Source organism: Saxophila tyrrhenica, assembly GCF_035928015.1.
Source record: "Saxophila tyrrhenica strain CCFEE 5935 chromosome Unknown scaffold_10, whole genome shotgun sequence".
NCBI lineage: Eukaryota > Fungi > Ascomycota > Dothideomycetes > Mycosphaerellales > Extremaceae > Saxophila > Saxophila tyrrhenica.
This window is the reverse complement of record NW_027041742.1, coordinates 1,134,883-1,155,959: the sequence shown is the minus strand read 5'-3', so window position 1 is coordinate 1,155,959 and position 21,077 is coordinate 1,134,883. Positions and strand designations below refer to the sequence as shown.

The following is a 21,077-nucleotide window of genomic DNA, read 5'->3' as shown; positions in this document are numbered from 1 at the left end:
TGTATCTACAGGACCACCAGGCTCGTGACCAACAGCGCAATCGTCAAGCTACTTAAAAACGCCACGAAGCACCCAAATGCTATTACACGCCGCTTGCTGACGCGCCCGCCGCTCTGCTCATTTTGCCCCTGACGGGCTGCAATGTCACGTCGAACGGCTGGTATGGCAAGCAAGAAACCTACACCTGCGACCCAATACCCGACCGGAATCAAAGCAGCTAGGATGTCACGAGTGGCTTCGATGTATGCTTCGCTGCCAACCTCGTAGTTCCGCAAGGCGAGGCCTACAAACAGAAGGGTCAGTAAGTGTCTCAGACATGGTAGGGATTTGCCCATGGGTTTGATACCGATGATTTGGGGTGCGCTACCGTGTGTCAGCAGGTTCTCAAAGACGTTACCAGCAGTGTTCTTACGATGAATATATCAAGATGATGGTGCATGTGTAGAGGGACAAGCAGACAGTCTTGATCCGTGGTGGCAACAGCAGTGCGAGGAGGGATGCAAAGGCTCCCAGCCAGAGCTCTGCCGTAAGGTACGCTGCACTCATGCATCCGTAGACGACTCGGACTCCAGCATCCTCACTACCGCCTGCTTCTCGGGAGAATACCATGCAGATCACAAACACGGCAGAGATCATGCCGCCGATTGCGGTGATGTACAACGCCATTGCCGGTCTTCTTGGTGTCGCCGAGCAGACGACGCCGCCCAGGACAACCGCCACCGTCCCTACCACGCCGACTATGATGCCGTAGTTGGAGAGCAGATTGGCTTTGGAGGCATACCTCGACGACAGGTATGCAGGCATGTACCAGCCAAAGACGTTGCCAGAAAACTGTCGTGCTCCAGCAGACAGTGTAAGGATCCAGAAGGACTTCATACGGACGACTTGCGTCACTGAAGCCACAAGCAACGCCCTCCATCCGCTCTTCCTCTCAGCACGATCTTCGTCGTCGCTCTCTTCATCGAGTTGAGCGACAAGGTTCGTTCGTGGTGGCTCCCGCACCACAAGACGCAGCATGACGATCAGGACCAGACCAACGATCCCGATCGCTCTCAGCGCCACATTCCATGGCGTATCGGTCTTCAAGAAGGCTGTAGCGATCTGCGCACTCACTGCTTCTCCGATGTAAACGCCAACGTACAGAATGCTGCCCGACGTTTAGCTTTGTGTAATGCCGCGAAGGCTGCGAAGGTATCGTACCTCTCTGCCAGAAAAAGCCACCTCACTGGCACCAGATCGCTTATCACGCTAATACTCAATGCTTCCACGGGCGACTGGCCAATACTCATCGCCAGCCTGGCCAAGAAGAGCTGCCAGAAATTTTTCGAGTATCCTTGACAAATCACACAAGCATTCCACCACAATGCTGCAGCTGTGAGAGTCCATACTCTTCTCCCAGACCAGTCTGCTAGAAATGCAATCGGAATCGCAGTGAGCGCCGAAATGATGCCTGTGGCGTAGCCAGAGAGCAAGCCATATTGTGTTGAGGTGAGCCCCAGGGATTCAATGACCTCCGCTTGGAAGTACGAAAGGACGAATTTGTCGTACTGTGCGATGAAGTAGTTCAGTAGGAGGAGGACTATCATTAACAGGATGTGTGCGGCTCGTAACTTTGATCTTGCGGTAGATCGATGACGTTGTGTTGCTGGGCTATTGGCCTGGGAAGAGATACGTGAATGTCTTTTCTCGTCCGTGTCCATGGTCGTCTTAAAGCAACAGTATTGAAAAAGTTTCGATCTCTCCTTCGCACAGCGAGGGACAATATGTAGACAAGAATCAAATAACACATCAAAGAGCCGGCGGGATGCTCTGGCCGCCATTGTCGCCAAGTACTCATGTCGTCTCCTTTTGGTTAGGCTATGCAGGTTTCGTTCTCGTTCCACCATTCAAACAGCCGTCTTCTACTCGTTCTCGTTTCGATGACAGATATCGATTTCTTCATCCGTCGTCAGAGCCACTGTCAGGGTTGTTTCCGCGGGAGAACACCTGCAACACACTGGCTCAGTGGGATATAAAACGCGCCGACTGTAAGTGGATCTCCGGCAGTCCGACAACCACTCCTCCAACTCAACCACAAAGCATCATCATCAATTTCCGACATGTCTGTACCTACCATTTACATCCTGTACAACGCAAAGGCTTCTGTCTTGGGCAAACTCGGCTACGCCTATCGCAAGATCAACACATCTGCGGACTGCGATTCTGCCTGCGCCGCTTGCGACCTGGTCAGCATTCTCGCGATTCTACCAGCATCGAGTACCTGCTGACTGTGTGAAATCAGACTCACGGAGGCTTACGCTTGAACGAATCAACACAGTGGAAGGAGGCCAAGGCCCGCATCAACGCAAATATCGAGCAACTGCACCAGGACGAGGTTACTGACGAGGTGAGTCTCGCTGGCTGTGCAATGGTAGTTGATGTTGTATCGAAGCTAAGACGGCCTTCCCTCTAGCTCAAGGCCTTCATGAGCCGCGACAGCCTCCGCTATCCTGTCGTCCTTGCTCGAGCAAACGAAGGGCCCTTGAAGCTGCTTCTCGACTCTCAAGCCCTGAACACTGTGTCTAAAGACCACGAAGCATTCTTGAAGTCGCTTCTCTCAAGTGCCGAGCAGAACGACATCCCTCTGCAGCTTACCGAGGGATCCGCACAACCATCTTCGCTGTAGCAAGTCCGAAGCTGCTGCCGCGATTCACAATGCTCGACATACAGCTGCGGTCCGTCAAGGACAGCTTGTTCGAGCCCCTGGTCCCGCTTATACCAAATTTCATAACTCCGGACCAAATCACGCTTATCGGCTTTGTCTGTGGAGCTCTCGCTTGTACTGCGGCGACATGGCAAGACACAACTTTTGTGAGCTTGGCTCTCTGGCTGGCCAATCGTGCGCTTGACTGCATCGATGGCGCGCTGGCCCGACGGACGAAGGTCAGCTCCGACTTGGGTGCGTTCTATGACCTGTTATCCGACTTCATCATCTACTCGGTAATCCCTATCGCTGTTGCGTATGGCCAGTCCAAGCGATACGGCCATTCCGCCGCGCCGAACCATCTCTGGCTCGGTGTGGCTTTTGTCGAAGCGACATTCCACGTCAACAACTTCGTACTGTTCTATTGCGCGGCTCTCGTGGCGAAGCGTGAAGACGCAGAGTTGACTAGCGTCACGATGAAGCCTGCGCTGATTGAAGGTTTCGAGAGCGGACTTATCTTCTCTGCGATGTTTGTTTGGCCGCAGTATGTTGGTAGTCTCTGCTGGACGATGGGCGTATTGGTCTCGGTGGGCATTGTGCAAAGATCCTGGTACCTGCGTGGCGTTCTTGCAAAGCGAGCAGAGACAGTCAAGACAAGGCCTGAATGATCGCACAATACCAACGCATATTACGCCCACAACTCTTCTCTGACTTCGGTCCTGCCCCCTCGTACCTCATCTCATAGCACGGGCGGAGAACTTCTGGAGGCCGCTGAGCAGCCACCACACATTCACCATCGTGATGAGCCCAGTACCAGCCTTGCACGGAAGCTTGAGCCTCGAGACGCCAACCAAGAAGGATACTCTTTGCTGTGTTGCAAAAACCTTGATGATCCAGAAGATCAGCCCGACACGGAAGACGGCGAATGATGCCAGGTATAACACTGTCATCCCGTTGATGAGGCGTCTGCGATGGGGTTTGAAGTTGAGCAGGAACCACCGCAATGTACCGGGTACAGATGACGCATTCATCAAGTGCAAAGCCACGATGACCAGTATGCCCTTCTCACGGCCCTGCGCAATGTAGTGCTGGAGAATCAGCAAGAGAGAGCCAAGGATAGCATGGTGTATGCCTAGGTGCAGGACATTCAACCCTCTGACTTGTTTCCCTTGTGTTCCATTGCGTCTCCAGTAGGCATGTAGCAGCACGGCAGAGTCTTGGAGGAGATAGCCAGTTTCAAGCGCAGTGATGCAGTTCCCGAATGCTGAATTCGTAGTGATGATGGGCACGTCTCCGCGAGGAACCTGTACGTTTCCGTGTGAAGCTGGAGATTCAAGGCCTTTGGCGTTGCTACGCAAGCAGATGGCAGCTAGAACGGTCTGCAGTCCACAGTGGAAGATCGAGATGCTTTCTCGTGCTCGTGCTATGTGCAGGCTGGACGGTCTGGCGGGAAGAATGGCGAAGTAGACGGCCGGGTAGAATATGAGGGATCCAAGTAAAGTCTTCATCTCTGGCGTGGCCATGATGGCGGTGTTAAGGATCGCAGCCATCCATTTCTCTAATCTCCCTGACCGATGACAAGTCGAAAGTAAAGTACTTTGGCCTACACTTTCTTCAGCACGGCATGGTCAGAATGTCCCTTTCTTCGCCGTTGTGGTCAAGGTCGGGATCCCGCGGCGTCGACGTCGAGAACGTCATCGCCCTCCTTCGTTCACAACTCGCTCTGCTAAACGAAAACGACAGACTGGTCCATATTCTGCCCGTCTGACTCCGTGAGAGTACCAGTAGTAGGGTGAAGACCTGCATCTACTCCATTGACTGAGCCTTGATTACAACCTTACGAGGAGTCCGCGTCCGCCGGATCCATTGTGGCAACCACCAAGGACTTCATTACTTGCACGACATGATCAAGACACCACCCGACGGTCAGGCCCAACGGGCACAAGTTGTTCGAGACAGATCCTCAGCGCTACTACCAAGATGCCTTCTGGGAGCCTTGTTACTCACAGCAATCTGCTTGCCGACACTCTACCAGCCATTCCTTGATCGAGTCTACGCCCTTCTGTACACCTCAGATTTCTACCGCTTCTCTGGATTCGAAACGGTCCTCACGATCCTCAGCTACGCCACCATCGAGCCTTTGTTCACATACAAGTTCGGCCACAACCCTCAACTTCGGATCGATGTGCGAGGCTCAACGCAGGACCTTCACAAGCCTCGTCCACGGCTACCGAAAATGCAACGGCCCTGGCACAGATTCTATGAGATGTTCATCTATGTCGCGCCTCTCTTTTGCCTTGACCTTATCATGATAAAAAAGTTCGCCGACGTACCCATCAACGACATCAGACGAACTGGAAACTACGAGCCTGTGATCGCACGTACCGGCGGCACATACATACTGCACTCGAACAGCTCGAGCCGCCACCAGCCCGCTGGCAACATCTCTCCGAGCTTCCTCCTGCCGTCGGTCCATAACTTCAGCCTCTCCTCTCCTCTCCAGCTCGAGCGAGCCCTACCGCCTGTGCCCCCGACCTCACAAAGACTCGCACTGGAACTCATGACAGCCTTCTTCATCTACGACTTCGTCTTCTTTGCCACGCATCTGGCTTTCCACAAGATCGGCGCCCTGAGTCGTCTTCACAACCCACACCACACTCATGCGGAGATTCATCCTCAGATCACCAACCGCCTGTCCATCGCGGAGAGGCTGTCGCTCGTGATGCTGGCGAACTTCTCGCTGAACATCATCGGGTCTCACGTCGTTACGAGGACGCTGTTCGTGCCGATCTTCGTATATCTCTTGATCGAGATACACTCTGGGATGGATCTGGACTGGGGCTACGATAAGATCTTGCCGGCCGGGTGCGGTGCGGGAGCGAGGTCGCATGCGCACCATCACAAGACTGGTACGGGAGCGTATGCGCCTTTCTTCGGATGGTGGGATGCTGCGTATGCGTGGTGCGTGTCTGCGCGGAAACAGGCGTAACAGATCAAGGAGATATCTGAGATAAAGATAAAGATAGATCAACCAACAGAGCTCAGATTCATTCTTACTGTTTGACTTGTACCCTGAAGAGTGGAAGCCCCAGTGGGCTTCGCATTACCCACGAAGCTCCTCTTGAACCTGGTGCGCCAGATAGTCACAATGATCCCGACATTGGTTTCTGCGGAGCAGCGAATAGCTCGCACAAGATAGGGAATCATGCGGAAGACAACATCTCGGAGCAGTAGGCAGCCCAAACACGGTGGTCGATGTCATGCAGACGTGGGTGGATGAGGCGCTGGTCGATGTTCGCGGCCACAAAAGGCCACATCCCCCGAACATCAATAGTATCGACAGGTACGATATGTTGGAGTTGGAGAGAAGAGGAGTCCTGTTCAATGTAGGTACTCATGGCGTCTTGATGTGGAAAGCGTTCTTATCAGACGTCGGAGGGTCGTACGTGAGAAGCAGGCATCCAGCAAAACAATATCGGCAGGTGGACTGATCGGTAGTAACATGGTCAATCTCTTGATCGAGCTCGTTCGATCTGAAAGAGATTGTAGACCCTCTGACCTTGCACGACTGGACGGTCTGCCGGCTCCGCACTCGTCGCTGAGACGCTGCCATTGTGGTCTCGGGAGCAATGCAGTCGAGCCAGTGTGGCCTTCTCCTGGTATCTGACGTCTATGTCCACGCGTCTCAGGTCTCCGGTGTCATGGTGGACTTGGGTAAGCCTGCCTTGTTTCTGAAACTCTACTGTTCGCAACCTTGGAAGGGCATAGAACGCCACCTGACCTGCGTAGTCGACTGCGCCAGGAAGGCAATCATAGCAAAATTTCTTCTTCCTGAGTCGCTCGTCGGGCTTGTTGCAGCCATTCGAACAACTTTGAGGGTAACGGCGTAACCCAATCTCGTTGACAGGTGAGAGTATGAGCCGCTCTAACAGAGGGAACAGGTCCGACTGCTGGAATAAAGCCTCGTACGAGTATCCAGGTGGTCCTCCACACACCACCCCAAGTACTTTCAAGTGAGGCAGGTGCTTGCTGAGGGTTTGTAACAGCAGTGGAGACCACGGCGTCGTCTCACCAAGCCAGAGCTGAGTGATGGTCCGAAGATGTCCTTCGATGACAAATGTCTGCAGCATGTCTGTCGAGAGGCATGAATAGCCGGCCTCATTCCAGATCTCGAGTGAGTCGGATACATCGAGGAAACCAACAAAGTCTTCAAGGCCTGCGGAGACGACCAAAGATCTCAATGTCGGAAGGCGACAGCTGCGAAACGTCTTCCTGAGGGCCATCTGATTGTTCTCTCTGCTTTGGGGAGTGATGATCTCCAGCTCCTTCAGCGCAGCGGCTCCCTTCAAGGCTTTGGCAAGCCGCGCAGCATCCCGATCCAGGAGTAGGAACATCTTGATCCGAAGAGTGCGCATGTATTGCATGAAGAAAGGTGATTCACCCACATAGGTGAGCCACGGATCTATGCTAGGCAGTTTGCTTACACCGTCATGGCAGTCCGTCAGCATCTTCGGCTTGCGAAACAAAAGAGGGCCGCCGACATGGCGTATATGTTGACAGGTTGAGCAGAAGTTCAGAAGCAGAGAGTGTTGAGATTCGCTGTCGCCAGCAGACGTTGATCCGTCGAGTGCATGAAGAGTACGGCATATCTCGTAAAGCACATCGTAGTTGAGGTCGAGAAGGTGCTTTGTGCCAGAGTCTCGGGATGTTGACGACATGTTTGTGAGGATGCTAGGAGGAACGAACTGACCATGGCGCAAGAACTCCTGATATGTGGCAAGAGACATCTCAAACAGCATTCAATGCAAGTGACTAGAGCCTGGTGTCGTGCCACAAGACACAAACCTTTGGTGGTGAATACCGTCCTGAGCCTGTGGCAGGCAGCAATGCGATTGCGGCACAGCGTGTGTCCAGCGCATCTTCCCGCCGTACGACGAGGCGTCGTGTCACGAGACAGAGCCGAGAGTCATCGTCGACGAACAGCAAGACAGGGGTGGCGGTGCTGAGTCAACCTCATCTCTAGACCTCATCCGACACCTCCACCTTCCGATGTCGACTCCGCAACAACAAACAACCTCGACACCATTTCTCCACCAAAGTCTATCTGAATTCATCCATTCTTCCTCCAATGGTGCGTGGCTCGAAGCGTCGGCTCACGCGAAACATGTAATGTATAACAATGTAGCCTCTCCTACTGGCATCCTCACCTTTCGTTGATTGTCCACTCACCTTCACCTACTCTTCCTTTCTTTCAAAAGCTGTCTATCTGTCATCAACATGAGAATGCTGAGGAGCGTGGGCTTAGTGGCACTGGCTACTACGTGTGCTGCCGCTGATGTAGTGAATGGTGGGCAGAGCAAGGCGGCTCCCTTCCCAAGGCACTTTGAGCTGATGGAGCACAGTCAAGATTGATTCGACCCCAAGGCAAACCCTGACGTCCTTTGGTGCGTCCGGTGCTTGGTAGGTCACTGGTGCTCCTCAATTCAGTACCTTGTTGACCGCAAGCAGGTGGCCAAACGACCTGATACATTTCCCAAAAAAGGTACAGCAGAAGCTCGCCGAGTTCCTGTTCTCCGATGATGGCATCTACTTGTCCTCATACCGTTACAACATGGGCGGCGACGGCGGAGATGATACGCAGCAAGTCGTCACCAACGGCAGCCGGGTAGAGTCATTCCTCCTTCGCAACGGCACTTATGACTGGAGCCGAGATCACGCAGGCATTTCGTTCCTGAAAAAGGCACAGAAGTATGCTGTGCCGTACATCACTTTCTTCATCAACGCGGCGCCATCGCATATTGCTGGGAATGGGGCATCGTGAGTGGACGAAGCAATTTTTTCCGGCAGCAACACAGCTGATCAAACTCCTAGCTGCGGTTGGAACATGACCAAGCCGAAGGTCCCAGAGTTCTCACAATACATCAGCGCCGTTCTTTCGCATTGGTCGAACAACGGCATCGACATCAAGTACATCAGCCCGATGAATGAACCGGACAACAACCGAGCAGACTGCGGGCAAGAAGGCATGGCGGTAGCTCCAGCATTACGGGCAAACGTCGTGCAATCTATCCGCAGCGCCCTGGACAAGTCTGATGCTGCGCACGTGGATATCATGGCCGACGAGACGAGCCAGGTCACGACACAAGCTTTTCCGGAAGACCCAGTCTGGCTGCCTCAAGCAGCTCCTTACATGTCGACTTTAGCCGTACATAACTACGACTATCCTGACGACGCGGCTCTCTCGGAGTACTACCAGTCGATCCAGAACTTGACCGAAGGTGAGAGACTTCCACCGGTGAAGTTCACGGAGACATGCTGCAGCACGAGATCCGGCTCCGGCTCTGATGTATTCGGAGCTCAATACGATCCAACCATGAAGAATGCTCTCATCGTGGCAAGATATGTATGGCAATACCTTACCATCGTACAAGCAGAAAGCTTCGATTGGTGGACTGCGGTCACGAACTTGCCGTGCTCGCCAAAGATAGATGGACCGAAGTGTGCAACTGCCATCAACAACACGGCTGGCTACAACTCAGGCCTGGTGTAAGTCAAATCGATGGATGGAACGCCTCTCTGAGATACGTTCAATTTCCAAAGACTGCGAGCCGCTCTGAGACCTTTTAATCAATGTTCCGGCTGTCGAGACACCTGCTGACCCTTCTACCCACCACTCTAGGTACATTGACGGCAACTACAACAAGACGCATGACTACAATCTGTATACCACCAAGCGGGCGTTCATGCTGAAGCACTTTGCCTACTTCCACCGACCGGGCAGCGTCCGCTACGATGTTCCGCAAGCACAGCTACCATCCGGGATCAACGCCATTGCGTCCAAAAAGGGGCATACGTGGAGTGTTCTCTTCGTGAACAACCATACTCACGCTTCGAACCTGAAGCTTCAGCCGCCCGCGAAGGGCGCGAGGCCTGTGAGAGTCGTGCAGACGACCGATGCTGAGGACTGGGCCGAAATCAGTCCGCTGCCTGCGATGAAGAAGGGCTGTGTGAAGCTCAAGTTGCCAGCGCAGAGCTTGGTGACGATACAGTTCTCGAGTTGATAGAGAAGATACTGGCAATCATTGAGCAGCTTCAAAGCCTGACAGCGATGTTCGATATCCGTGAGATGGTTCGAGACTGCCAGCCCGAATTCTTTTGCAGTTGTCCTGAAGGTGTGCGTACGGAGTTCCTGGTGAGCACATGTTCATTGAGAAGAGGACTGCTGTTGCAGACACCCTTGACACCCCTGCACGCACTACTGCCGCCTCCGACGCCACGGGCCTTCGCCCCCATCCCTGCTGCTGTCGTTACTATTTCGGGCGCTCTTCCACCACAACACGACGAACAGCTCATGGACTTTTCACAGATCTGCTCGAGTACTCTGTGCATAACCAACGAGGCTCAGGTGTCATGGTGCATGTGCAGTAGCTCAAGCATGGTGCATTACTGCTGGAAGTACATCGATACATCGATCGAAACATGCATCTGTTGAAGCCTGCCCAGCCTCGAGCTGCAACCGATCTCCTGATGTGTCTGCTCAGCCTTGCTCAGTCGCGGTCACATATCTAATCTACAGGGCATCCTCCCCTCCTCACAAGTGAACTAGAAAAGTTATCGAGCCCAAAGCAAGTACCATGTTCAGCCCATTCGGCAACGAGACGACCTTACCGCCAGCATCATGGCACCCCGAGCCCCTAGTGCGTGGGACCTACACTGTCCTGTCCACCTCTCTATTTACCATGTTCCTTTGTGTCTGGACTGCTGTACATCTCAACATTCCGGAACACGGGAAGCGAAACTCGCAATTCTGGCGGAAGACGGGCTGGCTCATGATGGGCCTGCTGGCACCTGAAATTGTCGCTTTCAATGCGTGGCAGCAAAGGCGTGAAGTGAAGCGATTGACGAAGAAAATGGTTGAAATCCACAGCAGGCAACACTTCTTTCCTGCCGCTAAGCCGGTGCCATGGAACGACGGCTTACGCTGCTTGGTCAAAAAGCTCTGGATAGGACAATGGTTTCGCCTTCCGCAACACAAGCTTCGCCTGTTTCTTCTTCTCGAGCCCGGAGACCTCCTGGCAGATATCAACAAAAGGCCGCCACCCAGGTTCCGGGATACGGAAAGTCTGAAGTCCCCTTGGACAGACGTGCACAGCTGGTACGCCGTCATGGGAGGCTTCGCTTTCGATACCACCTCTGCACCAGAGCCATTCCTGCCTGGAGACCGTGATAGGATCGTGCTCTCTTCTGAAGGTGTTGTTTTGCTCGCAGAGCGATGGCCACATCTACTCCCAAACATATCAGCTAGCGACATCACCGACCGCAGCAAATCCGACGCTCTCGCGAAGTTCATCACATGCTGGCAAGCCGGATGGTTCTGCATTCAATGCGTGTACAGACTTTCCGAAGGGCTATCCATCAGCTTGTTGGAGCTGAATGTGTTCGGCCACGCAGTCTCTGCATTATGCATATTCATGATCTGGTGGAGTAAGCCGAAGGATATCCAGGAGCAGACCAGGATCGTGGGAGAAGAAGCCCACTCGGTGGCGGCGATGTTCTGTCTTCTTAGTCCAGTCGGGAGAGCGACAGGGAATTCGTGGGGAAATATTCTCAAGGGCTACGTCGACGAGCGTATTTGGGTGCCTGCAACACTGGACGAAAACACACAGCCGCTGCCGCCTCTCTCTGTCGCACATTATACAGAGCTGACGGCGCCTCGTAGCATCGAAGTTCGTGGGAAACCCTGGGCGACTCGCACATTGAGAGGAGTAGAAAACGAAAAGCCTCAACAGCCCCCGAGTCTTACTGACCCTCATCAATGGCACTCGTGGTACCAGCCCCCGAGCCTTGCTGACGCTCATCAATGGCTCCCGCACAATACTGTCGACTGGCTGCCTGACGTTGTCGGCGAGTTGTTGTCCGACAAACATTGGATCTCAGTCGACAGCACGGTTGCCGCCAGACTATCTGCTGTCCGGCAACATGACTTAATGCGCAGCATCATCGACAACATGACGGCGAAGGGGGGCCAGGAAACATACCATATACAACTAGATACCCTCGTACGGATCCGCAACCCAAACTGGTACATCAATAGCAGATGTTTCGAGCGCAATCCGGGGTGATCGATACTGTGGGACCTTTCTGCAATTACTCTGGCCACTATGGCGTATGGTGGACTGCACGCGACCGCTTGGAATGCAGCATATCCTTCAAAAGCCGAGCTGAATCTGTGGCGAGCATCGAGCCTCACTGTGGTTCTGACAGGGCCGGCAATTGTAATCATCTTCACGGTCTTAGTTGGTATCGCAATCGTCATGGAAGCCATCTACGAAGGTCTTGCAGAGACATACCTCGGACGGCGCCTTCGAGGACTCTGGACAAGTGTGCAGGACACGCGATCAAGGTGGTTCTGGCTCTATCTCATTCTGCGGACAGGCTGGTACGCAATACTAGTGGTTGGGTTCTTGACAACCGTGCTCCCACTGGCCCTGGCAATGTATGCGGCGCCGCTCTGGTATGCCGTGGCTCGGGGTTTCCTGGTGGTCGAGAGCTTCATCAGTCTGGCGCATTTATCGCGGGCTGCTCTGACAGTCCCCACGTGGTCACAGTATGTGCCGCACGTAACTTAGATAGATATTGCAATGCACTTTGAACTTTGGGGGCGACATGTGTCAGGAGAGTGGGTGGTCCTCACAACAGTGGAACCGTCCGGCGGGAAGCGAGGAGGGTGCACATTATGACAACACCCTGCCATCAAACTCGTAGTAGGCCGTGTGCTTCTCGGTCTCCTACAGCCAGAAATGGGTGCTAGGTGTGAAGAATGGAGAGCAGCCATTAAGCAAAAGAGGAGGACGAGGACGGAGAACCGCACGGACCTTCGACTTCACCTCTCAAAAACATCATCTCCTAGGTTTGCGCGTCTGTCACTCGAGACGATGAGAACAACCACACTATAACGTAACATCAGGGCTCATATCAGCCGGTCGGCTTCGTCAGCTACCAAGATGTCGCGCCCCATCACGCGCCCGCTCAAGAAGGATGTTCTCCCAACCGCCATGAAGCCATTAAAACCCGTCCTCTTTTCAGAGTCGCCTCGACCGTCATTGCTCGTGCCTAACATTCGCGCGCTCTCATGGTCGGCGACAGGAGGTCTTCTGGCCACCTGCACATCAGCACACATTCGGATTTGGAACTCAGAGAGGCCAAACGTGAAAAGCAGCACCGAGATCCGGAGCGGACACAATGGCAGCTTTGCTGGTAGTCCCGGCGGCAGTGCTACCGCGGTCGAGAAGGTCATGTTCTGCCCGACTACTGAGAATGTACTGGCCAGTACTGGACAGGATGGGGGAGTGAGGTTGTGGGACGTCCGGGTGCCGGGAGGGGTGGCTGGGGCCGGCAAAGGGACGCAGCTGGCAGATTGCAAGTTGGGTGATCCTGGCTTATTCCTCACCTGGCATCCGAACGGGCAGGAGATGGTAGTGGGCACCAAAGACGACAACGTCCATGCGGTGGACGTCCGACGGATGATGGACTTTGACTCGGCAAGCAACACGTGGACTCTGGAACCTTCAAACCGTACGCCACTAAACGAGAAGGCAGCATCGCCTCGCTACTACGCCATGTGCTTCTCCAACTCTGGGAGAGAAGTCTTCGCCACCACCGGCGACGGCCCCGTCAAGATACTCGACTACCCCAGCATGTCCATTCTGCACTCCCTCTCCGGCCACTCCTACGCCACATACGCCGTACAACACTCACCCCGCGGCGACTGGTTGGCGGTGGGCGGAGGTGACAGTTCTATCAGCCTATGGGATACCAACGACTGGCACTGCGCCCATAACCTCACCTCGCACACCAGCGCAGTCCGCGAAATCAGCTTCAGCTTCGACGGTGCCTATCTTGCGGCCGGAAGTGGCACTGATGCTCGAGATGGCAGCTCTGGGATCGACATCTACCACGCAGATACGGGAGACGTCGCGCATACGATCGACACCAGCAATCCTGTCACGGTGGCTGCGTGGCATCCGTTCAAGTACTGGATTGCCTACGCTGGTGACCCGGGCGGGCTGAAGCTCATCGGCCCTGGATCTCCTTCCGCCTGAAATCTGGATGAGTGACGGTATGCATGTCAAGCGTTCAAGCGAAGGAGTCGAAGGAATGGGCTGGAAGGCACTGGTCAAGGACGGCACATCTTTTGGTTTTGGCGTACAAAGCAGAGCTCACGCAATCATCTCGGGTATCATAACTTTCGCATCTCCAGACCGAAGCAAGCAGAAGTACAGCAGCGCTCACCAAACGCTTCCTCGCCAACACCAAACCAGAATCACGACGTACCGAGCTCAAAGACGTCAGACTTGATCTGAGTCCGCCGCTTCGCCGAAAGCTCAGCTATTGTCGCCGGCGTCTCGTCCACACCCAACCTCGGAGAGCCCACATAGCCACTGTCACGCGCTCTGCCCTCCTTCATTTCCTCGAGCGGCAGCAAGTTTATGTCGAACGTCTCGTTGTCATAGCAGATGCGACCTTGAATGCAGCATGTCCGATGCAGAATCACCTCACTCAAACCGTTGCCGCGATGCTGGTGGCTGATGTGTTCCAGGAAAGCGGAAAGTTTCATAGGCGGGGACTTGTGGCCGGCGAATGCACAGAACATGCAGACGAATGTGAATTGGTCTTCCTGCGGACTCTTGGCAGGCGCATGGCTCTTTGCCAGGAACGACCAGCGGTATCTGATGCCCCGGGTGAGATCTGTGATGGCACGATTACTCATAGCGCTTTGATCACGGCCGGTGAATGAGCATCGAGCTTTCGAACAGCTCAAGAAATAGTACTTCGACTGCGCCGATTGGGTAAAGTCCTTTGCTTTGGTCATCGCCTTGTCGTCTCCGCATTGCAGGTTCCACGCTGCCTTGCAGAATCCGAGATAGTTGTTGCTGCGGCTAGGATACTGGCTACCGATGATGAAGTTCAGCGGATATGTCTTGTCGACCTGCCGGACCGAATCGTGAGAGGTTGTGCGATGCGGTGACTGCCCTGTGGAACCTGACTGATCAGAGTTCATGCTCTGTCGTCTCGGGCCAGCGGTGCGGACGCTGATGTTGCGCTCGGATTGTGGTCGGGAGGCAGAGAAAGTGCTCTGTATTTCGAACTGATCCTCCTCTACCTCTCTGTAAGTGAACCGGGAGATGTTCGTGGCAGGACTGAACGGCATGACCGGGTTCTCGCCTCTCCGGCTGTTGTTCTTCGGTGGGACCGGTGGCGGATAGTACTGTTCACGAGGAGGGCTCATTGCTGGATGACCTTGCGTGGAAGGAGGACGAGCTGATGTGGCTGGCGTGCTTTGCGTCTCACGGGTCATCTCTGCTTGAGCCAGGCGCTGTCGCAGTGCGATCAAGGTCGTGATGGTGTTATCTCTGCCCAAATCGGCTGCTCGGGCCAGAGCCATAATATCAGCTTCGCCATCTTCCACATCTCGAAGTTTGTTGAGTAAAGAGTTTTGCAGCTGAATCGTGATCCGTTGCAGGGCAATTACAGCCGTGACATCTCCGCTCTCAAACTGAGGCCCGAACCTTAGGATTCCACGAAGGCGCTCCCGCTGGATCTCATCCGGCGCCTGCACGATGCTCTCTTCGAGCACTCGCGGGACGGGGGAGGCAAGGCTGGGTGCGCCTCTGCGCTTCATGCGCTCCAGGATGGCAGCGCCGCTTTGGAAGGCTGATACCACCGCGGCTATCGCTGTCTGATGCGCGCACGTTAGCTGCCGGTAGGGCCGGTGGGAGTGTTTGGAGGGTGAATTACTGACCGTTACCGTTTCGGCATCACCGCCTCCAGTCGCGGCGAAGTCGATGGCATTCATCATGTACCGGTGCCACCAGAGAGTGTAGGTGCTTGGGCGGACCGACGGAGTCTATCCGTCCTTGAGGATGGTTATAGTGTTCACCAGCTGCGCAAGGCTCGCGCGTCTGGCTTGTGCGCCCAATGAGTTGAAGTGCCTGCGGCCTGTGGCCTAAATTCGGGAATGCTGCGATCAAGCGCGCATATTACGGCTCGTGGCTTCCAGATGCATGCAGAAGGACAAGAAGGCCGAGAAGTAAAGCTTTCCAAACGGTGTGGTGACAGTCTCACAAAGCCTATCGGCGAACGATAGCGAGGCTGCGATCAGGTCCCACTCCGCACGTGTTCTATTCGGGGCGCAGTGGGTTGGAGTGGCCTAGCCTTCTGTAGGATTGGGATCCTTGTTGCGTGCATGCACGCATGAACGTGGCGTCGGGCTGTTGTGTTTCTGAAACGATCATGGACCTATGTTAAGGCTGAATGCAGATGGGCGTAAATGGGTCTCGCGTAGAGTCCAGCGGCGAACTGGTATGGGAGACACACAACTAGCACGTGGAGTACTATCGAAATAGATGGGCATGGAAGCATGTCGTCGTTAGTGCGTGGGGACCGTCTTGCCATTGAAGTGAATGGGATGAGATACCAGCGGTGGGTATGGCACGAACACGTATTGGTATGAGATCTGCCCGCATCCAGATCTCACACAACCCCTTGGACGAGCCTGGCAGTGTGAAGCCTTACGGATTGGTCGCACTGTGGTCGAGTGTGTAAAGGGTCTCAACACGAAGCACATGCGATGTCGTTGATACCGATTCCATAGCCACTACATCACCAACTGGTCGGTATCCGTCGCAATCGCGCCGTTCGTCTTGGTCTTGCCCCGGTTACTGAGCAGCGGTGAGAGCATAAAACCACTGAAGAACCGATTCAACGTCTCGACATCATCCAGCGGCCCTACGTACGAAACGTACTGATCGGGACGGATCACCACCGCGCATCCCTCCGGAGAGATGCCAAATGTTTCGTAGATTTTGCCGTGGCCCTCATGGTACGAGACATCGTCAACATAGATTTTCGTGTAGTCGTAACCTTCTTCGTCGTCGTACACGCGGAAGACGGCAGGGAATTCGAAGATGGTTGCCGAAGTGCGCGGCGCGCTATGCACGGCGAGAAGCTCGAAGACGGCGTCGTGTCGGCCTCCGGGGGGCGTGAAGTGGCGGAGGAAGGAGTGTGGGTTATCGATGGCAGTGCCTAGATCGTCCAGCCGTTTACGCTGCTCGCTTTTGGTGACGTCGCCGGTAAAGAAAAGCACTCGCCAGCGTCCGTTGCTGGGCAGCAATTCTTGCAAGTGCCAGGGCCGGGCATCGGCTTGGTTTAAAACTTTGACACTGTCGATACGCTTGCCCACTGGAATCCCCGTTGCCAGGTCCTGATGGGAAGCAACCCGGTACTTCTCGGCCGCAGCGACGTCGGTGCCATCGCCTTGGTCGGTGGTGCTTCCACCTTTGGCCACAATGCTGCTGGCGCCGTAGTCAACCGCTGCCGAGCACGTCAGTGTATGCTATATCAAGGCAAAACGGAGAGACCTGCCAATACCGCTGGCAAACATGTTGCCCTTTACAAACGCCTCCTTGAACTCATCCATGCTAATCCCTTCGGCGTCCGCCACGTCCTTGGCAGGTCGTCCGGAGAAGAGGCGAGAGAACTTGTGATCGAATTCGATGAGATCCTGCGCAATGCGTCGCCGTTCGGATTGATACGTCTTCAAAATGGAACGACTGCACGTCCCCTTGACTACGTTCGCAATCTTCCAACCAAGGTTAAATGCTATGTCCAACGGCATTAGATAGTTCGACGGTTCGCGGGGGAAAGGGAGAGAATACCATCCTGCATGCTAACGTTCCTGTCGAGAGCGTCAGTATCTATGCCAAGGTTGTGGTGAGAATGCGTCAATGTGCGTACATGCCCTGGCCTGCTTTGGGGGAGTGCGTGTGCACAGCGTCGCCGGCGAGGAAAACGCGTTCGTGTGCGGAGAAGGACTTTCCCACTCGCTGCCCGATCTGATATGCGGTCCACTGTGAACAGATCAGCCGCATAGCAACATCACTTGGTCTCCCTGCTGCAGTCAGCTCACCCAGTCGAGCACACGATAGGATAGTTTGTAAGGAGCCATGATGCGCTGCGCGGCTTCCAGAATGACCTGAGGGTTGATCTTGGAGCGATCTGCTTTTGCACCTCCTTCGTCGCCAGTCTTTTCAGTGGTTGTGAGCTGAATATACAGCCGGACGAGCTTGTTCTCTCGCGGGATGACCATGACGCTACCCGAGCTGGCTGAGTGGATAGCGCATCGCATCCTGATGTCGGGGAAGTCGGTGATGGGGATGATGTCGAGCACGCCCCAAATGTAGTCGGTCGAGTCACCTTCCAGTGTGAAGCCGAGTTGGTTGCGGACCCAGGAGTGCGCGCCATCAGCACCAAGCATGTATTTGGCCTTGACGGTCTCCTCCGTGTTGGCCTTGTCGTTCAGTGACGACGCCGCAAGGAGATCGGCCGTGTCGTCCACGGCGAGGTTACTTCGAAATAAGCCGTCATGAATGGCCTGTCCGTTCGCAGATGTCGCTGACTGCGTGGGCGTGGCTTCCTCCTCTGAGAGATGGCGGAGGTTGACGGTGATGGGATATGCACTGGCATCTTCCACGAGTGACTCGTCGACATCGAGTTTGGTGGGCACGACGCCACGCTCGACGGCGTGGCCCCCATATTCCTCTATCAGGTCGAGGAAGAAGCGTTCGATGCGGCCTTGATGCAGCACCACCTGCTGGAAGCGACTGATACCGGGAATCGTGTCCGGGATGCGGTCGCTACGGCGAATAACACCAGACTCGTCGGGATTCCAGAGGCATATCTCCAACATGTGGTTGGCCTCTCGCCACGCACGGTGGCCAAAGCCAAGAGAGTCGAAGATCTCAAGGGTGCGACACTGTAGCCCTACATGAAGCAGTCAGCATCCTGTCTTGAGTCAGACAGTGGCCGGCCGCATCGCCACACCATCGGCTTGCCCATTGAAGATCTTCGTCCCTCGCTTGTCAACGCAGCGAGCATCTACGCCGCATCTGGCGAGCCATGCTGCCATCATGAGGCCGGCTGGGCCGGCCCCTACGATCAGGACATCCGTGTGGCTAAAAGGAGCCATGGTGTCATGGTGTCTGCTTGTACTGTAATCCCCTGTACGACGGGGTTGATGTTGACCAAAATATCAAATGCGGGGCCCCTCACATCGAACGGGCCCGCGGCAACGGATGTACACTCTGTTGAAAGATCAGGGTCATGGCCGAGACGCTCAGATTCCCCGTCTGTCTGTCAGTTCGCTATGCAACTACTTGTGCAGTCCTGGTGGGCCAACTGTATCTGGCCCATGTTTTCAAAAAACACAAGATATACTTTATGCTTCCGATGTCCCTACCTACTTCCACCTCAAAATAGCTCGAGAAGGTGCTAGCTGCATGAAGGTGGCGTAAAGGATGACCCTTCAACTGTCGCACCAACAGGTCGAACATGCAATGCTGAAACACGGGAGGCGTTCCGAAACCGCATGCAGTACTCTTCTTGGAAGCAGTATCAATAGCTCGCCAAGAAGTTCACATACATGAAGCTGTTCGAGCGCAAGGCGTGATAGGAACAGCAATGGGCCCTTCCACTTGGTCGGCGAACCCTCCTTCGGGCATCGGTAGGGAAGTGCAAAGGCATGTTCATCCAGGATAGGTAATCTCTGCTATTCTTGATCAAGATCATACTCTCGTCAGCATCAATGAAACGGCATCAAGCGTAACACCGCCGAAAGCAACACCTAGGCGCCCGAGTTCCCAGCCTTGCTACGGATATAGTCGTCAAATTCCTCCAAGTTCCTCGTCTGGATGTACACCGTCCCGGGCCCTGTGAAGCGGCAGACCATGCCCTCGCCAGTCTTCATGCTGCCCATCGTGCCGCCACCTGCCCTCTCGATGGCGTAGTTGCAGTTCCAGGCGACGAGATGGCCGTTGTCGACGATGTGCTGCTCACCCTGACCGAGGTGCTTGGTTTCGATGGCGCCGTAAGAGGTGAGCCACAGGACACCCTCACCGGAGAAGCGATAGATGAAGAGGTCTTCGCCGGAGAAGAACGCCTTGCCTAGACCCTGCGACTTGGTGTCCTTCAGCACCTCGTTCGTATGCCTGGACATTCAAATGAGAGACATCAGCATTCTTTTCTTAATACGTATAGAGATGAAAATACCCACGCTAACATAGCATCCTTCCCAACGTTCCAGGTCTGGCCTCGCTCGATCTGTAAAGTCACGATGTCGCCGAACAAGGTAGGAGCGAGCGCCACGAGACCTGGGCCAGTGTAGGAGGACTCAGCCATCTCGCCGCCGGTGAACAGCTTTTTCAAGCTGACCTTGATCTTGCCCTGGAGCACAACGCTGGGAGACATGTGCACCATAGCACCGGGCTTGGACTTGATCATGTCGCCTTGGCCCAGCTGGACATTGAGCGTAGAATTCGTGTTCCTGTGCTTGACCGTCCATGTCAAGTTGCGATAGCTGCCTGTGTCTGTGGCCTCCGGGACCTGCGATTGATGGCTGGCGCCTAAAGAAGGTGGCTGGCCGTACTGCTGCTGTTGCTGGGTTGGGTATGCTCCCTGACCTTGACCTGGTGGAGGAGGGTAGTACTGCTGCTGCCCGTACTGAGGCTGCTGCCCATACTGCGGCTGCTGGGGCGCTTGACCATAGCCTGAAAGTGATTAGACTCGCATCTATGTTGCTCTCCAAAGTGGGAAACATACCTTGCTGGTATTGATCGTGCTGATAGGACATGGTTGCAGAAGGTAGGAAAGTGAGGAAAGAACACCTACGCCTGAGACGACCCGAAGAACATGCAGCCAGCAGGACACCGCCGCAGTTTTATACCAACGCCAATTCCCGTCAGCCTCACCCAAGCTCCCCGTCGACTTGCAGTAGCCAGGAACGAGAATGCTCAGGCGTGACACTACCCTGACTGCTCAGCGTGGCGATGCTGACGGCGTCGTTTCCTCCTTTGACAAGCGCGCGCTCCGGCTTCCCGCATTCCATTCCCGCCGAAACGTTCCTTGAAGAGCAACTGAGAATCGACACCAATGCCCTTTGAGAAGTCTATGCTATGGGCAGGAGAGAACAACGCGGATGCTTTCTAGAGCATGTAAACTTGAAAGAATCATGCCATTGCTCAACGCTAAATTTGGGACGGGTGGCCTTGGCCAGCTGCAGTGGAACGATCGTCATAATGGCTTCTACAGAAGAACAGTAAAGCACAGCTTGGACATTGCCGGCCTGGCGGAGCCATGCGCTGTGTCGAGGTCCAACTCGATATGCCTTCAATCTTCCCTGCCGCATGCCAAAAGGTCATCCAGGCGGGATTCCCACCTTCGATATCTCCAACTCTTCTGTTGTCGTGCGATGCCCGCTCTCTGCAATCTCGTGGTGGCAATCAACAGCAATAACTCTCAGCATTGTTCGTCGTAAGTCTTGCCCCCCATAGGAAACACC

General features: G+C 54.7%; 11 protein-coding genes across 11 annotated transcripts; 4 read left to right on the top strand and 7 right to left on the bottom strand.

Annotated features, from left to right (window-relative positions):
- Positions 1-408: 408 nt before the first annotated feature.
- On the bottom strand, positions 409-1,700 carry LTR77_007010 (uncharacterized protein; the record flags this gene model as incomplete). Its single annotated transcript, XM_064804249.1, has 2 exons — positions 409-1,147; positions 1,201-1,700. 2 exons carry the CDS (start codon positions 1,698-1,700, stop codon positions 409-411), a joined length of 1,239 nt encoding a protein of 412 aa, XP_064658050.1.
- A 399-nt stretch (positions 1,701-2,099) lies between these two features.
- On the top strand, positions 2,100-2,665 carry LTR77_007009 (uncharacterized protein; the record flags this gene model as incomplete). The annotated part of the gene is made up of 3 exons (XM_064804248.1): positions 2,100-2,225; positions 2,282-2,386; positions 2,453-2,665. 3 exons carry the CDS (start codon positions 2,100-2,102, stop codon positions 2,663-2,665), a joined length of 444 nt encoding a protein of 147 aa, XP_064658049.1.
- A 752-nt stretch (positions 2,666-3,417) lies between these two features.
- Positions 3,418-4,206, bottom strand: LTR77_007008 (uncharacterized protein; the record flags this gene model as incomplete). Its single annotated transcript, XM_064804247.1, has 2 exons — positions 3,418-3,771; positions 3,844-4,206. The coding sequence occupies 2 exons, from the start codon at positions 4,204-4,206 to the stop codon at positions 3,418-3,420; spliced, it is 717 nt and encodes a 238-aa protein (XP_064658048.1).
- A 380-nt stretch (positions 4,207-4,586) lies between these two features.
- LTR77_007007 (uncharacterized protein) lies at positions 4,587-5,672 on the top strand (the record flags this gene model as incomplete). The annotated part of the gene is made up of 1 exon (XM_064804246.1): positions 4,587-5,672. The coding sequence occupies one exon, from the start codon at positions 4,587-4,589 to the stop codon at positions 5,670-5,672; it is 1,086 nt and encodes a 361-aa protein (XP_064658047.1).
- Positions 5,673-6,189: 517 nt separating this feature from the next.
- Positions 6,190-7,191, bottom strand: LTR77_007006 (uncharacterized protein; the record flags this gene model as incomplete). Its single annotated transcript, XM_064804245.1, has 1 exon — positions 6,190-7,191. One exon carries the CDS (start codon positions 7,189-7,191, stop codon positions 6,190-6,192), a length of 1,002 nt encoding a protein of 333 aa, XP_064658046.1.
- Positions 7,192-8,294: 1,103 nt separating this feature from the next.
- LTR77_007005 (uncharacterized protein) lies at positions 8,295-9,744 on the top strand (the record flags this gene model as incomplete). Its single annotated transcript, XM_064804244.1, has 3 exons — positions 8,295-8,500; positions 8,555-9,229; positions 9,363-9,744. 3 exons carry the CDS (start codon positions 8,295-8,297, stop codon positions 9,742-9,744), a joined length of 1,263 nt encoding a protein of 420 aa, XP_064658045.1.
- A 2,943-nt stretch (positions 9,745-12,687) lies between these two features.
- Positions 12,688-13,785, top strand: LTR77_007004 (uncharacterized protein; the record flags this gene model as incomplete). The annotated part of the gene is made up of 1 exon (XM_064804243.1): positions 12,688-13,785. The coding sequence occupies one exon, from the start codon at positions 12,688-12,690 to the stop codon at positions 13,783-13,785; it is 1,098 nt and encodes a 365-aa protein (XP_064658044.1).
- A 221-nt stretch (positions 13,786-14,006) lies between these two features.
- Positions 14,007-15,539, bottom strand: LTR77_007003 (uncharacterized protein; the record flags this gene model as incomplete). The annotated part of the gene is made up of 2 exons (XM_064804242.1): positions 14,007-15,422; positions 15,486-15,539. 2 exons carry the CDS (start codon positions 15,537-15,539, stop codon positions 14,007-14,009), a joined length of 1,470 nt encoding a protein of 489 aa, XP_064658043.1.
- Positions 15,540-16,340: 801 nt separating this feature from the next.
- On the bottom strand, positions 16,341-17,360 carry LTR77_007002 (uncharacterized protein; the record flags this gene model as incomplete). The annotated part of the gene is made up of 2 exons (XM_064804241.1): positions 16,341-17,056; positions 17,114-17,360. 2 exons carry the CDS (start codon positions 17,358-17,360, stop codon positions 16,341-16,343), a joined length of 963 nt encoding a protein of 320 aa, XP_064658042.1.
- Positions 17,361-17,642: 282 nt separating this feature from the next.
- Positions 17,643-18,710, bottom strand: LTR77_007001 (uncharacterized protein; the record flags this gene model as incomplete). Its single annotated transcript, XM_064804240.1, has 2 exons — positions 17,643-18,505; positions 18,566-18,710. The coding sequence occupies 2 exons, from the start codon at positions 18,708-18,710 to the stop codon at positions 17,643-17,645; spliced, it is 1,008 nt and encodes a 335-aa protein (XP_064658041.1).
- A 654-nt stretch (positions 18,711-19,364) lies between these two features.
- LTR77_007000 (uncharacterized protein) lies at positions 19,365-20,369 on the bottom strand (the record flags this gene model as incomplete). Its single annotated transcript, XM_064804239.1, has 3 exons — positions 19,365-19,728; positions 19,794-20,286; positions 20,339-20,369. The coding sequence occupies 3 exons, from the start codon at positions 20,367-20,369 to the stop codon at positions 19,365-19,367; spliced, it is 888 nt and encodes a 295-aa protein (XP_064658040.1).
- Between the last annotated feature and the right edge of the window lie 708 nt (positions 20,370-21,077).